The sequence below is a fragment of the Nyctibius grandis genome, chromosome 8, assembly GCF_013368605.1.
Source record: "Nyctibius grandis isolate bNycGra1 chromosome 8, bNycGra1.pri, whole genome shotgun sequence".
In the NCBI taxonomy this organism is placed as follows: domain Eukaryota; kingdom Metazoa; phylum Chordata; class Aves; order Nyctibiiformes; family Nyctibiidae; genus Nyctibius; species Nyctibius grandis.
The window spans coordinates 40268427-40283359 of record NC_090665.1 but is presented as its reverse complement, the minus strand read 5'-3'; the positions used below and the strand labels follow the sequence as shown (position 1 = coordinate 40283359).

The following is a 14933-nucleotide window of genomic DNA, read 5'->3' as shown; positions in this document are numbered from 1 at the left end:
ACCGCGCCGGACCGCGCGTCATGGCGGGCCCGGTGCTGCAGGCCTGGGGGCTGGGGGCGGCCCTGCGGAGCCGAGCCGCGCTCCGCCCGCTGGGGCTGCTGGCCCCGCCGTGCCGGGGGCTCACGGGGCCGGGGCCGGGGCCGGGAGAGGCGGCGCTGGAGGAAAACCCCTTCTACGGGAAGTACCGACACAAGATCCAGGAGCTGCGGAGGTGCGGGGGGGGCCGGGCCCGGAGGGGAAGGAAGGGGGCAGCGGGTGTGGGGGTGTGTGCGCTGCTTTTGGGGGAGGGGGGGTGCTGGGGGAGCTGGGGTTCTTGGGAGGAGGGAGGTCGGTTTTAGCTTTGCGCCCTTAGGAGGAAAATAATTCGTTTGGGCCTTGTAATACACATGTAGTCGGCACCAAGTCAATGAGTCGCCTCCCGACGTGATCAGCCTGATAAGAGAAAGTTTTACTAACAAGAAATTAAAATTGTAAGTTAAGAACATGAATCGGTAGCACAGTAAACAATTTAAAAGGCCCAAATGATGTTAATCACCCAGTACTGTTAATAGTCCCTTTTCCAATTCAGATCTAGTCCAGATGTGTTTGAATCTCGTATGGAAAAAAGAAATGAAGTGAAAAAGCAGCCCGTGGGATATTCCAGTCAAGGAGAGTTTATCAGGTGCATGGAGGAAAAGGCAAGGCCAATTTTCTTTGTAATTCACATATATTAAAGCTATAATTTCATTTGTATAGGACCAGCATAATGCTACAAACATACAGTGTTCCTGTTAGTAAGGAGCCCCAGAATTTCACTCTCTGGTGGCTAGAAGTATTGTTCTGTATTCCAGTGTAGTATTTTGCCGTTTTTCAGACTGTAAATTCTGTGCTTGAGGCCTTAAGTGTTTTATTAGTTCCCGAGTAATTTGGCCAGATGGAGTGACATGATCTTGCACTTACCATTTTTTAGTGAATGCAAGAAAACTGTTCAATAATATCGGATCCAAAATGCATAACAGTTTACATTTAACTAATCCTTTCTGGCCTTGAAATTCATAATTCGTATTCAGTTATCATCTTCTTATTTACTTCTCCTAATCAATCATTTATTTTATTAAAAATGCCACTGCAGCGATCTTCAAGTACGTTAAGCTTGAGGTCCTAGTCAGGAGATCATTGTCAGCAGGCATGTTATGCATGGCAGGGAATGCAAATAAATGGTATTAAAGCATCAGTTATAAAAACTAAAGGAGAATGTTTTCTTCTAGGGAGAAGGCTTGGGCACAAAGACATCAAAGGGAGGATTCACAAAGGATAAGGTAAGGGAGATGAACCTGAATGTTAGGAGAGAACATGCTGGCAAATGAACTTGTATTACTACCATCAGTGCTTCAGTCAAGAGCTTCCTGACATAAAACTAATGTTCCTTATGCTGCACTTGAGTGTAAGATTTTAATTTACTATTGGATCATATTCAATCTTAAAACTCCCAGCACTCTGGGTTTTTATTATCCTGTCCTTTCTCTCTGACACCCTGGAAGTTCCAGCTAGTTACGGGATCTGTACTGAATGCTTGCAGTAATAAATGGAAAGGGTTAAGCTGCCTTTGCAGCATGTAAATGTGTTCCCAAAGATCAGCCAGCAGAGGGACAAGAGAATGGTTTTATTCTCTTTCACATGCTGGTATTTTGGCAAACTTTCTGTGTAAATCTGCCAACAGAGCATGTGTCCGAGAGGGCTGAAGGCGAAAGGCTGCAGCTCCGGCAGAGATCTGCACAACTGGGGCAAAGTGTGTTCTGTGTCCTGACAGAATCTCTTCTGTTCTGCCTCAGTGTGTGAATCCACGTCTCTGTGTAACTGCGTATGATTTACTAGTTCCTTTGGCAATTAAGAGGACTAAGTCACACTGTAAATTGAATTAAGTTCCTCTAGCTTGATTTTGTTCTCTGTAATTGCATCCATTCATTCTGGATTCTCACTTGAATCGGAGAACTGTCATTATGCCAAATTCCTTATGCTTTCTCTTGCAGACGCTTGATTCAATCCTTAATGTTGAGATGGTGAAAGAAAAATCAGCGGAGGAGATAAAACAGGTGATGGATTTAAATGGAATAAAGTTTGCTCCACATCTGTGCTTAATAGTAATCTACATGTGAGGATGGAAGTCTTACTTAGACTGAAAAATAAAACATGGCTATGGATGTATATTTAGAAAAAGCACTTTCACATGCATATCAATAGTAGAAGATAAAACTTTCTCCGTATAGAGATAAAACTTGATAAATAATACATCTGGACTTGATCACTCAAAAACTGTCTCTACTGTAATTGTTACTGTTGCCATTTAGTGTGTAGCAGTTGAATTGGCATTAGCAAACTCCTGTCAGGTTTGAAGCCAGGTAAAGGGAAATCCTAGCAGTAGTGCATATGGATTATGCTACATCTGTTTTACAGGAATGAAAACAAAGCTTTTGCCACCGTGCACCTTTGTTTGCATTATCTGTCATTCCAGAGCCTGTGTACTCGTACTGAAATTGATTAGGGTAAGAAGGAGGTGCGTGGGTCTGTTTGAAGAACAGTGTGAATCAAGTTATTCTCCCTAATATCTGCTTGGCTTGGCACTGTATTCCCTTTTATCTAGTTATAAGTCACATCTGTTGTGCATTTTTGATGTAACTTGAGTTGGATCTGGTATTTTCTTTTTCCTTATCAGACTGTATGCCAAGAAAGTGTAGGCATGATCATCTCAGGGGAGCAGCACCATATGAAGGAGCCTTCTGGCACAATGTAGAGAGCAGAAACCTAGCTGTTTTACCAGTAGCTCAAGAACATTATAGAAGTGGTTATGTGCTCTGCAGAGAATGGTGTGCAACCAGTTACAGCAGCGAATGGATTTGATAACTCATGAGTTTCCTTCAAGTTCCTCTATTTCTGTTTCATCGATTAAACATTTTACTGACAATTCTCACTAGTTACGTAGGATTGGGGAAGAGCAACTGAAAAAGTCCTGAACTCAGGGCTTTTGCCTGAACTCGTCCATTTATTAAGGACTGTGAGCTTTTATGTAGGTATTGCCACCCTGCTGTGGTGAAGAAAAGGATTGTGAACACTGAGGAGCATTATGCAAAGTCTTGGCTTCTGTTGAAAATGTTTTTGTATGTTCTTTATTGAAAAAAAAAACCCAAAAACTCAAACCCTCCAGAAATCATTAGCGTGATTGTTGGGAAAAATGTAAGAAGCGTTTCTGATGGCTAGTAAATCTTGAGCCACCTCTGAGCCCACTGCTTATTTGTGTTATCTAGTTGAAATCTGTCATTTGGTACAAGTACTCTGGAACCTTAGGAGAAGTGTATTGCATTAGCGGGAAAGTCAGTCAGGCTTGATTGAAAAATGACTTCTCAAAGTGCTTACAAAGGTTAGTTGACAAATGGAATTCTTTTTAAAGCATTTAATATTACTGCTAGATGCTTGGTTTTAACTGTATCCCATCTCCTTTGTTTCCTACAGATTTGGAATCAGTATTTTGCTGCAAAAGATACTGTTTATGCTGTTATTCCTGTAAGTAGTTCCTCTGTAGTTACGTAGTGTGCAAAGCTTTTCTTTCTAACTGTGATTCTGTTGCTTTTAAAAGTGATCATTGAAGGAAAATGAGGTTTCAAGAACAAACTTTCTTTCCGGATTGAGTGATCTTACTGCTCCAGATAAAGGCTTTTGTTTCCAAAAATGCATATCCCTTTTTTTCCTCACTTACATCAGTCTCAATAAAGCTAGTCCCTTTTTCTGCACACCTGGCTTGAATTTCCAGGCATTTTTTATTATAAGTATCCAATACTCTTTGCAGGGCCCTAGTATCTATTAAGGTAGCGTTTTTATTTTCACATCATTTTTTCTCAGAGTCACTCATTTCTTCCCCTTTTCCCAGCAGCACGGACAGCAAACTCAAGTTTAATATGGCAGTACTAGAGCACTTGGCTAATAACTTGCACGTGGTGAATCACTTATGACTTACTTTCATACATTTAAAATTATTGGCAGCACTGTCTTTCATTGAGATTGCATGGTGCTTCCTGTGATAAAATCATATTTCTTATTCCTGATAACTTTACCAGATGTTAATTCTTGTTCATCTGCGTTAGGCTGAAGGAGTGTTTTTCGCTTTTGGGATTTCTTTTCATTCTTTGCTTTAGAGTCTCTATGTGATCATGATCTCTTAAATCTGTCTTTTCACAGCTTGGCACGAACTGTGTGTTCCTTGAGTTCTTGAAACCTCATTTAGATCTGGGGTCTGATTTGCAATTGTACTTGGCCCTCTGAGCTGCAACTGAAGTTGGTGGGAGGCTGTGTTCTAAATGTATGCTCTGAAAATGGCAACGTGGGATTTGAAGTCAAGCAGCTTCATGTTTTGGTTTTCCCAACATGTGAATGCTGTGAAAATAGTTTGAATTGTACATTTAGTGTAGCAGAGGGCCAAAGCCAGGGACTCCAGTTAAGATGGTGTAGGTCTTTCATTAGTGGGGCTGGCAATGTTCTTTGGTGCACTGTTTTAGAGGAGTTTTGGAAGCTTTTAAGGCTTTAATGCAAGCCAGATCCTAGGCACACTGGGAAGTAGTTCATCGTGTCATCGGGGGGAAAACCATTGCCAGAAGCTTTTTGTTGGCTGGAAGAAACGCCTCGTGTAATTCTTGGGTACTCAAAAGCACACATGGAGGAATTTCATGTTGATGAATGGCATATGTTTTCTTTCCTGAACACCTTAGAGTAGGTATTAATATATGGTGCTGGGAAGAGAAGAGCAGGCAAAAGATTTGGGGGAACACAGAGGACATGTGAATGAAGTTGCCAGGTTTCATCAGGGATGACCAAATATATTTGTGGTTTTAATATAAACCTAAGCAATAGGTATGTTATTTGGGTAATATCTAGGCTGCATTTTAATACTGAAGAATAGATGACTATGATGTAAAATCCACAATTTGGGGCCAGGGATATGTCGTCTTGCTCAACTGTTGGCACCACATGATGCAGTGGAGCTATTACTGAAAAAGGACATAATGTAAGCCTAAAGTGTGAGGCCCCACCTCCAAGCAATAAGGCTTTGGATCCAAGGAGTTTGCTGCTGCATCTTAGAGACAGCATTGTTAAAATGAGGTACCAATGACATTGAGATAACTAAGAACTAAATACAATTTTCCACTCACTCATTGTTAGCCATTCCCGCAGTGAGATCTTCTGTAGATGGAAGCTGTACCCTGTAGACGTTAATGAGATGATTCTGAATAACTGTGCATCCATGTTTGTGTTATGAAAGTTTAATTTCTCGTTCTCCTTCCCCAAAGGCAGAGAAGTTTGATTTAATATGGAAGAGAGCCCAGCAATGTCCATCGGTATGTATGGCAGAGACTCGCAATGCATGGATGTGTAGCTGTAATGCATTTCTCCTCTCTAAAGCCTCATTCATAAACTTCTGACCTTCCTGTGTTCAGACTCATTGTATCAGCTTGATTAGTAAAATCCAGGCGTTCAAATATTTGTCTTAGTGTTCAGGTAAAAGCAATGGTTATTCAAATGTATTAAACGATTTGATCTACGTATCAGATATCTAGATATAAGACATGTAGGGTGCAGAAACGAGAGCACAGAATCTGCCAGGGAATGGATTTAGCTGCACGGCTCCGGTTTCCATTAATTGATGTTTTGTGGTTAACTCTCTTCCGTGCAGTGTTGTGACGAGCCAGGCCTCATAGGCCAGCTTCGTTGATGTTCCTGCATATCTTTCCTTATTGCTTAAAGCATCCGTGCTTTCACCTGGAGGAATTGTTAGCTATAGCTGTGTGTCACCGTGGCATTATGTTGCATGTGCATGGAGAAAGTGAATTCTCTTGTCTTATGGTTGGTGTGAGTTGCTCCCCTTTCTTTTTATATTTGTTTACTGGCAGTGAAGATAGGCAGGAGTATCTGAAAGGGAAAAAGGCAAGAAAGCAATATATTGGGGTTCTGTCCACAGAATGGGCTGAGCCTTGTCATCTATTAGCCTGCTTTTGCTGATCGTAAATCTGCATAGCCACGCTTGCCTTGCCACGCGGGTGATCTGTGGTAGGTAAACACTGATAAGCTGATATGAGCTGTTTGCCTGGAAGCCATACTGGGCAGGCACTATGTTGTGTAAGTAATGCATCTCTGTCTCTAGGGGAGTGTGAGTTGTCAAAAAAGACTGTATGGCATGCACTGCAAAATTGAGTAGTATAAGTTCTGTTGCACAGCATTGTAATTCAACAGCTGTGATGGGGAGGAAGGGGGAACTGGGTGTAGTCAAACCCTTTATTACAGGTACAGAGTAAATACTCTGTGGGTTGTGTCAGGTGTATGCCAGCACGGCAAAGCATAAAACACTGAGAATGCTTAACATGGATATTTCAGCGATGAGTGGATTCCCAAGATTTGGGTTCGCTGTTTCTCCTGTGGGTTGGTGAGTATCATGTAAGCTTCAGTTAGAAGATTCCTGTGTGAGTGAGCAGGTTGTTGCTTTGAAGAAGTTAAACTGCAAAAGACGAGAACAGCTAAGAAGATAAAGGACACCTCTCTGCAGTTTTGTACCACGTGCTGCTGGATTAGTATTGTTTTCTGTTGAAAGTAATGTGCGTGCTGAAGCGTGGACTTTGTGCTAATTTCACTGTCCGGAGACAGAAATGAAATGCTTCACTCCTTTATGACAGCCAAGTAGCTAGACTTTGCTGCATTGAGAGGAGTGCTTTTGTAGATCTGAATGGGAGACTACTGAATTGATGGCTTGGTTTTGTATGTTTCACTTGCCAAGAACAAGATCAAATATATCTGGCTTCCTGAGCTACTCGGAGCTTGGAAAGTTATTTATAGCTTTAGGTGCATTTCTGTACAGTGCATTGGCATTTAGTCAGGCGTCTTGCTTGTTTTTCTGCTCCCATGTTGTCCTTTCCCTTGGTGTGGGAACATGAGCAAGTCCCTAGCTGTGGAGCCGTGTAGACCGTAACTCTGTAGAGAGAAAATGCTTGCTGCCTGTTCTGGAACAGTTGGTGAATTACAAGATTAAAAACTCTGAAGGCTTCTTATATTTGACTATTTCTGCTGTTCATTTTCTAGAAGTGAACAAAAAGATGAGAGTCTGAATGTTCTCCACTGTCCTGTCCTTTCCTCTGTCTGTCTCTCGTAATACTGATAAAAATATGTGCTAACATATTTGCTTATGAAATAATACTGATAAGGTTAATGCTCATTTATTGTTGGTTTTGAAGTCTGGTCCCTGCTGTCCTATCACTCTTGGTGGAGCAAAGAAACCCCCTTTTTCTGTTGTGGTTCTCTCGCTAAAGAATTTAGGCTGGAGACCAGTATGACACAGGCATCATTTTGTTTTATGAAAGGGAGAATTACTTTTTATCACTTCTCTGCAGTTTCTATATGCTCTGCCAAGAAAAGAAGGCTATGAATTCTTCGTGGGGCAGTGGTCAGGAACAGAATTGCACTTCACTTCGCTAATAAACATTCAGGTGAGTAGTTGAAATAAAAAGTCCGAAAATGGCTCAGGATCCAGAAGTCAGCATATTACAATATATAATATTTGGTAAATCAGTTTAATGAACAGGTTGTCTAGCTTAACTTGAAAAGAATTACCAGGGAAAAACTGCCATTAATTATGGGTAAACTAGTAAATTAATAACGGGTAAATTAGTAAATTTATGGGTATTAAGTGTCTCTCTAATCTAAAGGAGAATTAGGTAGAAGTAAAATAGTCTCAAAATAGAAGCAAGAGACAAACTTTTTAGAACTGTTTGTGCAAGCTACTTAAAATACCAGTAGATGCTATGAGTTGAAATATCTTTCTGGAAATTGTGGGTTCTTCTAAATGCAAAATGGTCTTTAGTAAAGAAAAAAACCCCAACCTAACTCTGCAAATCCCTTGTTTTATGTAAATACCAGGAATAATGAACTTTTAATTAGGACTGACCCTTAAGCCCTGAAAAATGACGGTCTCCATAGCAGTTAATACTCAAAGTTTTGTAATGAAGCCTCCAAATCTGCAATAGAGCTGAAGTTCTTTATGGGATGGGTTTCTTTATCTCCTTCAGACCCAAGGTGAAACTGCTCCAAGCCAGTTGGTCTTGTACCATTATCCTGAGCTGCAGAAGGAAAAAGGGATTGTACTAATGACAGCAGAAATGGACTCCAAGTTCTTGGTAAGAGAAATCTGCTCCTTGGCTTCCTTCATTTTATGCTGCAATTCCTCCTACAGTTTTGAATTAAAACCAAGTTAAAGTGAAGTCTTTAAAAGACCCTTTCCCAAAGAGTGGTCTTATTAGATTTCTTAAACATAATCTACTTCATACTAGGGAAAGCTAGAAGGAAATTCACAGTCTTTGCCTATCTGGTGATTTCAGCTCATGCATTCTTTTTTTTTTTTTCTTACTTTGGGTATTATATTTTATTGTTCTAAAAAACAGAAATGCTTCTGGTTTTCTTATTAATGGAAGCAAATTTCAATGAAAGCTGTTGCTGCCTGCCAACAACTTGTCAAATCAGGAGACCTCCAGGGCTTTGTGTTAGGTGTCTGTGTGCCTTTGCTCTTTTCCCTATGTGTGGGTGTACTGTTACTCGCATATCTGTAATAGTACAGTGCTAGGACTGACAGCACTAGGGATTGTACTGGTGGAACAAGATAGCGAAAGCATCCCACCTCTACCTGACCTACTTATACCAGTTCTGAAACGATGTGCAGTGGAGTCATTGGTAATGCATTTGCCCTGTTGTATCTCAGAGTAAACAATCGATTTTTGCAAATAGGTCAACCATAAGAAGGGAGAGGTGAGATTTTGGTGCATCTTCAGTGCCTTAGAGTCTGCAGGGATCATGAAAGACATCTTTGACCTCTGAGGTATATGCTCAGCAGGAGAGTAGTTTAAAGGCGTGGTGCTGAAGTGTGTAAGTAGGTCAGGAACCAAGAGAAGAGGTGGTTTCTTAAGAGATTTGCTAAACGAAGGTGACTTGGAATTGAGTCATGCAATGAGTAGGGCTGCGGCCTTTCAGCTGCTGGAGAGTCTTCTTCAGCGGGATACTCAAATACAATGAAACCTGATGGTAACACATTCTTTGTTTTAACTTGCAGGTGGTCCATGAAGCACAGTGCTTGGCGAATCAGGTGCAGCTTTTCTATGCGACGGATCGTTCCGAGACCTACAAATTAGTGGAGACCTTCAACCACAGATCTAGTGAATTTAAATATATGTCAGTTATAGCAGAGCTTGAGCAAAGCGGACTTGGAAGAGAACTGAGACCTGGTCAGGTTTCTGACAAGTCGTAGAGCCTGACCTGGGGGTGAAGTGAGCCAGCAGCAGGCAGGGGATTTCCTAGATGGGGTGGGCCTGTCTCTTTTTGTTTTATGACTTTAGTTTGGCTACAGAAAGGATCTGGAGACATCCTGGGAGTGTGATAGACAAGGCTGTCTGGCACTGATGCCAGAGGAGGACTTGGGCCATTTGAACAACAATAACTAATTGCCAAAATGGAGCCCTGTACTTCAGTGTAACTTCAGAATGAGCCATTTTCCCATCCTGCAACTTCCTGCTGCATGCTGTATTTTTGAGATCTGAAATGAAGGGACAGAAGGGGAGCAATGTAATGGACTATATTGACACCAGGAGACAGATAAAAGTTAATGTTTCTTTTCAGTAAATGCATTTTGAATGCCCTCTGCCATTATAATTGCATGGTCCAATGATTTTTGATCTGTGTGAAATTTATACAGGCTTGTCCATCAAGAAAAGACAACAGGACCGATGCTCTAAAACAGACCCCTCTTTGTTACTTTGTGTGTGAGGTTCCTTACACAGATGTATGGTGTGGCCTGTGTTTTTCTCAGGATTAAAAAATAGAGTGACTAGATTTGTTCTGGAAATGTTGTGCTTCCTAATTGATATATTAATTTTATCCTGCTGCTGTGTTTTTGTCTTAGAGATGTTTTTCTTGAGGAGTAGGATATTATAAACGTTTTATTTTTGTACATTTTTGAATAGTGTAGGGGAATTATTGCATGCTTTATAGAATTATTTTTTCTCAGACTGGCTGCTAGTCAGGTAAATCTACAAATGGTATTTGGAGGGACAAAAAGAGCTCTTGTTCCCATTTCAGGAAAGCCGCTATCTCCAATAAAAGCAAGATGGAATTGCGTAGTCACTGAGCCAGAGGCACCAACTGGTTTCTCAACTGCTAAGTGACAATGCATGAAAAAATGCATTGGTGTGAATCTGCACAGCAGCTTTAACATGGTGGTGTTGGTAAGAATCTGGCTTTTAAGGACTACAGATGGTTTCATTTTTCAAACCTGCCTTCAACAAAAGAATCCCAAAGCGTTTGTGCTTTGAGCTTCTCTTGTTTTCATTCCCAGCAGAGGCAGCCAGTGCATCTGTGGACAAGGGCATACAGGAGCAGTGCAAAGTGATACGCAGGCTGTGCGTGGATTACCAGCATACCGCTGCTGCGTGGGTAGACAGAGGCCAGCCAGGAGCTTCCCAGGAGCAATGCTGAAATATTTCCCATATCCCCATCAAATCTCTGGCACTCATTTGCCCTTAGCACTAATTATCCATTATGTCCAGACCACATTGCATCTTCCCATCAGCCTGCTGAAGCTGGAAAGCATTCCCTCCTTTGCCAAAGAAATGGAGGCAAGAAGGAAAGGCAGCTTGTCAGTCAGAGGAAGACTAATTTTTTGGGCAGGGCTAGTAACAGATTTTCTGTGCTACCCTTAACCATGACCTGATACGGAGGTTTGATTAGTTATAAAGGGCTCTTACACAATCTGTTTGCTAGTGTCATTGTTGGCCCCTTTTGCTGTAATGCTCACTGTCCCTCCATACTTTCTCAGCCCTTTCTTTGGACATGAACATTGTTCAGCTAAGCACTAAAGGTAGATAGTAAGGTTTTATTGTTGGGTCTATTTTAGCAGCAACTCGTATACATTGGGTGAGAACTCCTGTCCATTCAGTGAATTGTAAGATGTATCTAGAAGAGGCACATCTTCTCCTGGGCTCTGCTACGAGAAGATGGTCTTGCTCCCTGGTAATGTATTCTTTTTGTTTCTGATTGCGTTGGGTCTGTGAGTGTGTGCATAGCAGCCTGCATAGCAGGGGGATAATCGGAGGAGATGTGGATGAGGCTGTTATAATCTGAACAGCAAATCACTTTTATTAAAGAGCCTTTCTACTTCTATTTTATAGCATTCATGCTCCATTTATCATTTTCCCTTAGCTGAAATAAGGGCAGTTTTCGTTCATTATTCATTTCCTGCTTTGAAGAAGTCAAAGTTGCTGTATTCATTTTTAATAGAGCTATAATACATCATCTCTGGAAGAGTAACGGGCTACAGGAGTGAAATTCAAGGCTTCCAAATCTACATCTGAGCCTCTTTCTGAGCTTAAAAGACTAAAGTCTCTAGTAAAAGCTGTAGCAGTGACTACCTGTAATTTTGAGTGGTTTTTTTCAACCCATCATATGATTAATCACCAGCTAAGAACTTCTCCAAGGATTTAAGACAGAAACGGCAAAACCAAGAAAAGGAAACGTTTCTTGCATTGCATGCCTTGGAATGGTTTTGGTATAAGACCCAAACTGAAAAGGCCAAGTTGGTCATAACCACCTGCAGCCATTTTGCAAGAGACTGCATTTTCTGGCCCTGGCAGAGGTGGGATCAACTGATGGAGGGAGCAAGGGCTTTTTCCTGTAGATGTACTCAGGTGCCTTGAAGTGCATGCTATAACATGTTAACCCTTGTGTCAGGGTGAGACCAGCACAAAAATGACTGACTTGGTGTCAGTGATCTGGTGCTGATTGCATCTCCCTGAGGAGCAAAGATCTGGCTGGACTTGTACGTGTGTGTGTGTGCAATGGCAGGGAGACAGTGCAGGGCTTACAAAGGTGAACGTTGCACACCCTTCTGGGAGGTATTCCCAGATCTGCTGCTGGGGATGGGGTTTGCTGCAGTCCTGGAAAATGTCACTGCTGTGTTTTCTGCAGGGAGCCAGTCTGATGGACTGCACCACTGAAACACTCTTGTGAGCGGAGAAGCTTCAGACAGCGATCTCCTACTGTATTCCTGTATGATTTTCTGTATTCCTACAGGTTAGAACAGCAGATGGCCTGGTAGTCTGAGATGCTGCACCAACAAACCAGAGCACCTCGGTCATGGACAACAGAGTTGTTTCAATATTCGGTGGCCCAGCTGTAGGATGCAGGTTTGACATGGTGTGAATAATCTCCCTAATTTGTAAGTGGAAAAGTGGAAACTCTTTAGTCCTTTTGGAAGTGTATACACTAATGTGTGTGCTCACGCTGCGGTTAGGACTTGGGCAGCACAGTCAGATCTGTGCTGACTGCTACTGTGGCAGTGATGAGGCTGAAACTGGGACAAAACCCCATAATAACAAGGTCCAAGAGAAACTCTAGGCCTGATCGTCGGTCCCACTAAATGCTTGCTGTAAGGGGGAGTAACTCAGCTGAAGAATTGGGCCCGCAAACCATCCCTGCTGCAGAAATAGGCCAGCGGTCTGTCGTGGCTGGGTGGCTTCACTGGTGCCCGGGATGCCCTTGTGTGTGAATCGTGCTGCCAGCTGCCTGGCACAGCCTCTGCGTGTTTGTAAGACAGTAGATGTACTTAGGCTCCATGTGGAGCATCGGAGCAGCTGACAGCAACGCTGTTAGTCGTGGTGTGGGGAGAGAAGGTAACTGGGATTTACATGCCCTGCAGCCACTAGAGGGAAGGTTTGTCTTTTCGGAGCTGCCAGCACACGCACGTGAGCCTTGCATGAGCCTGCCTGCTCAGCTGTGTGAGCTCAGGGAGAGTTTTGTGCTAGAAAACATCTATCTAGATGTCCAGGCTGCTCCTATATGGTTAATATTGCGGTGGGCTGCACCACATTAAGCCAATGGTTCCCCTGACCCCGTGTCCTAGATCCTAGATGAGCTGCCTTGGGAAGGGCAAACATCTCGCAATAGTTTTCCAGGTCGCTTTGCTGATTTCCAGCCATTTGTAGGCCAGGGTGTTCCCAAGCTGGATGCATCGCTGTGTCTTTAGTAGCTCTCAAGTGGGCACGTTCATGGTGGAGAAGCCCAGTCTCCATGGAGGCTTCAGCCCCTGCAGCATCCTGCAGCAAGGACTTCACGGCTGAACCAGGTGCTGCAGGAGCTACCTCCTCCCCTCCGTGCTGCCCGTGTTCTGCCTCTGCGTGGAGGAGAGCCCAGGGCCAGGGATGTAGCAGCGGTTCCTACTAGGAGCGGTGAAGCAAGTTCTGCAGCCAGAGGCTCTTGTTAGCAGTGCCTCCAAACCCAGTTTGCCCACCCACCCCTGGCGCCCGGGGGAGCTGTACCCCGCGTCAGCAGGAAACCCAGAGCCTGTTCTGCTCCCCAGGGAGACACCCTGGCTTGTGAAAGGCGGCTGTCTCAGCAGGCAATGAAGCGCAGATTGAAGGATGATGTTCTTACTCTTGCTTAAAATGCTGACTCCAGTCCTTTTTGTGTCTGCGCCTGTTTTTTTCCCTGGGCCTTAGAAAACAGCAAGACTCCAGTCCCCTCTGATCCGTGACTGAGGAAGTTCCCACTCCCTATCTTGGAGCTTGCGCAGGACTCGGTGGAGCGGGGAGGGGGAGCTGGCTGTTCCTGACGCCGCATATCCAAGGCAAGCTTTTCTGGGCACGTCCTTTGCCTCTCTGTGAATAACCGGAGCAAACCCACGGCTCCCTTTGCTGTGTCCTGTGGTCGGCACAGGCGCGCAGAGCCTTCAAACCCTGCCTGGGAATAAGCACAGCCCTGCTGTGCCGATGGGGGATCTGTCGTGCTGGGGTGCACGCCGTGCAGGGCTTCGCGTGGCCGTGGAGAGCCTGGGCTGGCACCGCAGCTGTTGGGGGGTCACTGCACCCCACCCCCGCTGCAGCTGTGTCCTGCCGAGCCATGCGATGCCGCAGGGCTGTGAGGCCTCTTTCCATGACTGCCCGTGGGGTCCGATGGAGCCGCCCAGCGCTCCAGGCTTGCTTCCTTCCCTCCTTCCTTCCCCCCGGATAAATTCAGCCGTGCACCTGCCTTCGGGAGCGGGGCCAACCCCCCTCTTCCTTCCTCCAGGGCACACAAATGCCCTCTTCACAATAACACATCCCTCCTGCCCCAGACCTGCCCCTCGGACCTCTTCCTCTCTCCCAAGCGACTCCTGCCTTCTCTCCCCACAGCTGGCACCCCGGGCGGCGCCGGCGCCGTGGGCTCTCTGCTCCGTGAGGTTTCCAAAACCCAAAGAAAGCCTCGTGCGAGGGGGTCACTCCCTGACCAGGAGATGCTGCTCACTCCTGTGGCCTTGCAGGGCTGCAGCTGATGCAACTTCAGCCCTCATGCTGTTTCTCTGGCCCCTCTCCTTTGGCTCCAGACCTCTGAGGGTGGGAGGACCCCATCTTGCCTCTCAGTATTTTGGCTCCATCTCGCCTGGATGTAAATCCTGGCCGTGAGTTCCCTCCAGGACCTTTGCTATACGGCCAAGCCCCTCCAGTTTTGGATTTGTGCCCAGTTTTTGCTGGGGTTTCAGTTGAAAGTTTCCTCCTGGCTTGGCATTAGCTGTCTGCTCTGCAGACCTCTGCTTCCTGCTCATGAGGTCTGAGGCTGTTCTGTGGTTTCCTGCATCCCTCGGGGATGAGTGTGGACACTGGTGCCTGCTGGGTCCCCAGGGTGGGTGGAGGACAGCAGCGTTGCCCAGCCCTCGCCGGGACGCGGGCTGGCTGCAATGTGCGAGCAGGGAGCATCCAGTGTCGGGGACGCTCCCCCGGGTGCCAAAAAAAGACTCCTCAGAGCTGCTGCTGCCTGAACCTTGCAGTGACATTGTCCAGCTCCTTCAGTATTTGTGGATGGTCCTTGATAGTCCTCCATGGGTCATCAGGTGCAAGGACATCTGTATG

At 44.7% G+C, this 14933-nt stretch overlaps 1 protein-coding gene across 1 annotated transcript; it reads left to right on the top strand.

Annotated features, from left to right (window-relative positions):
- Positions 1–10: 10 nt before the first annotated feature.
- ATPAF1 (ATP synthase mitochondrial F1 complex assembly factor 1) lies at positions 11–11214 on the top strand. Its single transcript, XM_068406739.1, has 9 exons — positions 11–211; positions 569–677; positions 1248–1298; positions 2010–2072; positions 3487–3537; positions 5316–5363; positions 7404–7499; positions 8079–8186; positions 9113–11214. Exons 1-9 carry the CDS (start codon positions 21–23, stop codon positions 9305–9307), a joined length of 912 nt encoding a protein of 303 aa, XP_068262840.1. The 5' UTR covers positions 11–20; the 3' UTR covers positions 9308–11214.
- Positions 11215–14933: the final 3719 nt, after the last annotated feature.

What these genes read in the sequence shown, in the direction of transcription:
- ATPAF1 (XM_068406739.1), top strand. Translation starts at nt 21, where the DNA reads ATGGCGGGCCCGGTGCTGCAGGCCTGGGGGCTGGGGGCGGCCCTGCGG. An exon ending in CAGCGGAGGAGATAAAACAG is followed by an intron (nt 2,073 to 3,486) that starts GTGATGGATTTA and finishes TGTTTCCTACAG; the next exon opens with ATTTGGAATCAGTATTTTGC. An exon ending in CTTCGCTAATAAACATTCAG is followed by an intron (nt 7,500 to 8,078) that starts GTGAGTAGTTGA and finishes TATCTCCTTCAG; the next exon opens with ACCCAAGGTGAAACTGCTCC.